At 37.8% G+C, this 6,125-nt stretch overlaps 1 protein-coding gene across 1 annotated transcript; it reads right to left on the reverse strand.

The window, feature by feature from the left end:
* Nucleotides 1-545: 545 nt before the first annotated feature.
* Nucleotides 546-2,942, reverse strand: LOC112165678 (omega-3 fatty acid desaturase, endoplasmic reticulum). Its single transcript, XM_024302279.2, has 8 exons — nucleotides 2,517-2,942; nucleotides 2,286-2,375; nucleotides 2,077-2,143; nucleotides 1,860-1,952; nucleotides 1,559-1,744; nucleotides 1,396-1,479; nucleotides 1,042-1,179; nucleotides 546-922 (listed from the first exon to the last, which is right to left on the reverse strand). The coding sequence occupies exons 1-8, from the start codon at nucleotides 2,822-2,824 to the stop codon at nucleotides 731-733; spliced, it is 1,158 nt and encodes a 385-aa protein (XP_024158047.1). The 5' UTR covers nucleotides 2,825-2,942; the 3' UTR covers nucleotides 546-730.
* Nucleotides 2,943-6,125: the final 3,183 nt, after the last annotated feature.

A 6,125-nucleotide genomic window follows, 5' to 3' on the forward strand; every position in this document is an offset into this window, starting at 1 on the left:
TGTTCAGTCCCTGTTGGGACAAATGTGGGTTTTAGTCCCGAACTGTACATTTTAGTCCTGTCCCGAGCGTAGCAAAAATCAGGTTGGGCCCAGCTCGTGCCCAAGCCTAATAAAAAATAATAATAAAAACCTTCGAACCAGCAAGATCCTCCTAGCAAGAAAAATCAACGGAAAAAAAAAAAAAAAAGGCCTCAAGTAAGCCCAAGCACTCTTAACCAAAATTGAGGCTGAGGAATTAAACAACTTCCCACTAGGCCCATTCAGCCCAACCAGGCCCGCAGCAGGGGAACGCTGGCCATGCACCTTCAGAGCTACGCAGAGCAGCAACACCAACTAAAAAGTTAAGTAGCACCACCAGCTTGAGATGTTTATACAGCAAAGAACTAGGTTTGTGCCTTGTTTGGTAACACGAAGGTAAGGCTGATTTACCAAGCAACTAAACATAACATATATCGTCTTAAATTTCATTTGTAACCTATGTACGCTCAATTTCCTTGGGCTTGAATTGGGTCTTCTGAAATTTGAAATGAACATACAGGGGAGTCTTGCAAAATACTCTCTAGATTTCTAAAATAGCCAAAAATAAGTCAAAGAAGTCACTTAAACACAGTTTATTTTGTAGAAACTAACAAATGATCAAATACAGCTTTCCTTCTCAAGGTTTTAAACGGCAGATTATGCGGCACAGAAACAATTCATATCTGCCATTTCAATTAAGCTAACAAGAAACTCAAATCAACTTGTTCTTGAGGCTTTTGTAAAGCTTGGGGTCAGTCTGGTAGTATACTATGTCTCCAGTGTCACTGACATAGTGGTCATTGCTCATGCTTGCCACAAGATTGTTGATTAAGTGAAACGGAAATGGCCCGGATTTTTTTGGCTCTCGGTAATACTTCCCCAGAACATGTTTGGCCGACTTGGTCTGCAATACAAGCATGTCAATGCCACCATCAGAATTATCAAGTAATCTGAAATCCTAATAGATTGCACATGTAAATAGTGAACAGGTCATTAGTTTGGTTGAGGTGAGGGAAAACATACTGCTTCAACTAGATGATAATGTGGAATCTGAGGGAAGAGATGATGGATAACATGGGTGCCAATGTCATGGTGTATGTTGTTAATCAATCCATAGTCACGATCGACGGTTGTGAGACCTCCTCTTAGATAACTCCATTCCTGCAAAATGAAACCACCAGGAAAAGAAAGCTTCTTAATTAGGTACCAACAAGATCCCATCTATAACCTTCCAGATAGAAAATTGAGCAACATAACATTTCCCCTTACGTAGCCTAACCCTTTTGACAAAATCTCACATTGTGCTAAATTCTTCATTTTCAGCAAATAAGTCAGTTGATATCCAAGTAACAATTAAATTCATGTATCCATCAATACCTTGCCGCGGTACCAAGGAAGTTTATGCTCATCATAACCATGGTGATGCAAATACGTTACCATGTCCAACCACATTACGAAAATCTGCGAGTAAAAGCGAATACAAAATTAGGAAATAAACTGTCAAATGTACTGTTGTTATCACGAAGAAAATTGAACTAACCCAGTAAGGGACACCATAGATCTTCAAGACTTGGATAGGTCCTACTATAAAGGACATACAGACAATGAAAACGAGCATCACAGTCCAACAAACAGTTGAGGTTATCACATCGTTCCTCTCATTTGGGGCAAACAAGTCGCTGTAAGGGTTGAAATGTGAACCTTGCTTTCCTGGACTTCTAGTCCACTGCAAAACAATCCAGTAGAGAAGAAATTAAAGTCGTAACAAAAAAAAAAAATAGAAATTAAAACACAATCTTGAACCAACCGACATAAGCTCAATGAAAGATGGGTTTCCTCACCAGATAGAATGGGTATGCAAAAATGGGGTAAGGCACTCTGAATCTAAACTTTCTTGTACTCTCATCCAAACTTGTATAGACCTTCTCAGTCAGCTAACAAAAATAGCAAAAGAGAGCCAGAGTTAATTGAAGATTAAACAACCAGAACCTCAGCACAAACAATATGTATAAGCTAAGCAAGCGCTAGCATTGTGAATTAAAAGGAACAGGCACATACAGGAACCCAGGACTCATCATTCTCAACATGGCCATGGTTCTGATGGTGAGTTCTATGGCTGATTCTCCTGCAAAGCCAATCAAATCATATGTAATGAAACTCAATCTCAATCTCAACCACACATCAACAACATTTTCAAACCACAACGTAAAGATGAAATCTTTTTAGGTAGCAAGCATTGAAGATTGAAGAAAAACAGAGGAACCCACCATCCATTATAAGGTACAAGAATTGCAGAATGCAGAACATGCCCCACAACATTATTGAGCACGCGACTGTCCGAAAAGCTTCCATGGCCACTGTGTTCAATCCAAAACCAATTACATCAGAAAAAAAGATGCAATCTTTCAAAGACTCATTTCAATTAAACAGTAACAAGATTTAGAAAATGAAGAAGAGGGTACAAAATGCGGAAGCATCTGAGTGAAATGAGGAATTACCAATCATGTCCAAGAACAAATAGAGCCCAGAACATGGTTCCCTGAGCAGCCCAGTATAGCGGCCAGACATACCAATTGTTGAAGTAAATGGCTGCAGCAGCCATTGCAAATATGACAATGATGTCCCTGCACACATAGCTCAAGGACCTCCATGGGTTCTTGACCCAACAGTGTTTGGGAATGGCGGCTCGGATCTCAGCTATCTTGAAGGGAGGAGGAGCACTTGGGTCGAAATCCGCATCGTCTTCTTTGTTGAGGTTGTGGATCCCATTGACACCATTCATGGGTTTGGCTTCAACACCCTCCATTGTAGCTAAAGTTGATTCCTTTCTTGAAGGAGTAAACCACTGGTTCTCAAATCTCTTTGTATCCACTGAGAAAGCGGACAAAGAGGGCTAGCTGCTGCAGGCACCGAGGTTAAGGGCAGTGCTTAATATTTATAAGCTGAAAGAAGAGAGAGGCAATGATATGGGTGCACCGTGCAACGGTACACTATAGTATCTACACGCATACATTTCTCTCCGTATCTATTCTACGTGCACTACGAAATTCTCAGATACCAACTTTTTAATACGAAGCTTCCTCCTCAGAAAATTATGCGTTCTAAAAGAGTGTTTGAGAGAGCTTAGCCTGATTCAACTTCACCAAACAATATGTGAAATAAAGCTAATGGGATCGGAGGGTTTTAGTTTTCTCAATTTTGAGATGCATAAGGGAGAGCTTAGAATAATTCAACTACTCTAAAGAAGTTAAAATCAAACCCGAAAGGATCGACGAGCCTTAAAGATATTTTTCATGCAACTTGTTTTTTTTCTCATAATTACACTTATTAAACAATAAAATATATTTTTTTCTTCCAGTTTTATGTAAATGCAATGTACGAAACTTCGAGGAATCTACAGGAATGAAGATCCATACACCATTTTTCGTTTTTCTAGAGCACCTATTGATCACCCTATTGATTGTGTGACACCAAAAAGAAGAGTAAGAAGATGCATACAACATTTCATGTTTTTCTAGGCCACCTATTCGTCACCTGTTGAATGTGTGACACCAAAATGAAGACTAAGAACATGCATACAAGAATTTTTGGTTTTTCTAGAGCACCTATTTGCTCACCTATTGACTGTGTGACACCAGAACAAGGACTGAGAAAAATCAATTACAAAAATCAACAAGTTCTATTTGACCTTTAGTTACAAGCATAGGACTTGACCAAATGTGAGTCCAAGAAACACCAACCATGTGAATCACTTCTGGAGGGGGTCATATATGCTACTAATCTGGTCCAGTATTGCCCAAAAACGAAGATGATCTGGCCAATAAAAGGGACCTAGGATTCAAAAACGAATTAATTGTAGTCTTATCGATGTATTGTTGCCCAAAAGAGACTTTTATCTGTGAATGAGAAAGTGGTGTACTGAAAAAAAGAACATGAAACGTATGAATGAAAAAAAAATAGTGCATGTGACCTAGAAATTGTCCATTCAGTCGGACCACACATTTATCATGTGCGTGTGTGTGTATATATATATATATATCAGACACAATTTTAGGACTTCTCAACTGTTGGTAATACCAATTTTTCTGGATTCTGTTATTGCAGACCAAGTTTTTCCGGAAAACTTGTTAATTCTTGTTCTGTGGTACAATGTACGCTACCATAGTGTAAAATGATGAAAACCTCAATAGGAAATTTTCGTCCACTGCTGTTTAAATTTGATGTTTCCAAAAATCTTTTGATTGTTTAATTATAGCTAGTGAAGTTCCAAAATCAGTAGGAAATTGCTTTCGATGAATGAGAGACCGTGTAAATATTATCTAATCTCTTAAATTAAGAGAACAAATAATTAAATAATTAGTACTAATAGAAATCACCAAAAAAAAAAAGAATACTATTTATGGCGCCTTAGGGTTTATGATTTAAAACGACCTATGTTATCATTCAACAATGTTTTTTTTGTTTTTTTGCTTTTGATCGGAGTGAAAGACTTCATTAAGTTAGGTCTTTTATTTAATGAAGTCATAGACAAAAAACAAAACAACAAATGAAAACAAGAAGGCAACTAAATCATGAGCAAATGCAATGAAGCCGCAGACAATCAAGTAAAATTCAACCCAACAAAATAATTAGGGGTGGTAAAAAGCCTCATACATAAAATTAAATACCCTAATGGGGGAAATTGAAAGAAAACCTAATAATGGGGATCCCTGATCTTTGATTTCTCGACCATGTATTGTTGGTGACGAAAAATTCCGTAGAAGTGACAAAAAATTCCGTAGAGGAGTTTGACTCACCAATGAATGCGGACTGGAGCAGGAGCTGACCGGGAACAATCGAGAAGCTTCCTTCAAGCGTTGACCTGGAGTTTGACTGTCAGCTCTAGAAGAAAGAGGGGGGAGGGGGGGGGTACCTGCAGAAAACTCTCTGATGTCTAAGTCAGTACGTTTCTTAGTAGTGGATAAAGAGAATTGGAATTAGATGGATTACCTCGATGTCGAGCCGCCTATTTATAGGTACATTTTGGCGTGAGCTGCAAGTTTAATTGACCACCCCCACATGTATTGAGCTGAAATGTTAATTACCTTGATTCCCCAACTCAAATTCACAAGCAGAGTAATCAATTTGTTAATGTAAACTAGCAATATATGTTAGAGGCAACAATAGAAGGATAAGTGAGCAACTCTTCAAGATATTGTAGTTACATTAAATATATTGGGAGATGTGTATTCCATTGATAGTAGAGACCTCTATGTATAGAGGATTACAAGTACAATATCTTTTAGTACAAAGAATCCTATTTTAACTAAGACTAGGATATTTAGAATAATATACCCCTATTACAATTAGGATAAGGAAATTTGTTTGGGTCAGGCACACTAAATATGAATTTCCTTCAACATTGTAGAAATTGTGGTATGAGTAAAGTAGCAATATATAAACGTTCAGGGCGGATATATGAATCTATTCTCCAATGAGGACGCGAAGACGGCCACGAAAAATCTCTAATATATTGTAACAGGCATTGAGGCAGAGACACGATGGGGAATAATTTTAGGGAAGTTGAAGGTATCTAATTCCATCCTCGACCCTCCTCAAATGAATCATTAAATCCGAGCATAAAGGATGTCACAAATGTTTTATACAGTAATATCGATTTAGAATAGGGTGTTGTCCCCATGGTGGAACTGTAACAATAGAAAAGATCACCAGAATCTAATTATCTAAATCCACACATCTTAGAAACTACACTCATCCAGCATCAGTATCATCATCACAAAGAGTGGCGGACTTGCATTCTTTTTATTATCCAAGTATGATCAAATAATTCTAGTAGCATTGAAAAAATCATACTAATAACTGGAAAAGGTCAAAATGGTTTGAATTGAATGGTTCAATAGTGCATTCCAAGATTGAATGAGCAAAAGGAGGATTTGGATGAAATGAAGGAAAACTTTGGTCAATATGGCAAGCTAAGCTATGGCCAGCCAATATATAACTGAGGACCAGGATGGTTTCAACTTTCACGATCTGAAAAGGCGAAGATATTTAGTTAAAGAATAAAAACTTTAAAGGCTGTCCCAAAGAACAAAAGGAAAGGCAAAGGC

This window comes from Rosa chinensis, chromosome 5 (assembly GCF_002994745.2).
Source record: "Rosa chinensis cultivar Old Blush chromosome 5, RchiOBHm-V2, whole genome shotgun sequence".
Classification (NCBI taxonomy): Eukaryota; Viridiplantae; Streptophyta; class Magnoliopsida; order Rosales; family Rosaceae; genus Rosa; species Rosa chinensis.

Coding starts and splice junctions, on each gene's coding strand:
- LOC112165678 (XM_024302279.2), bottom strand. CDS start 2,824: ATGGAGGGTGTTGAAGCCAAACCCATGAATGGTGTCAATGGGATCCAC. Junction 2,144..2,285: donor CTTGTACCTTATAATGGATG/GTGGGTTCCTCT, acceptor TTGGCTTTGCAG/GAGAATCAGCCATAGAACTC. Junction 1,480..1,558: donor TCTATGGTGTCCCTTACTGG/GTTAGTTCAATT, acceptor TTTTACTCGCAG/ATTTTCGTAATGTGGTTGGA.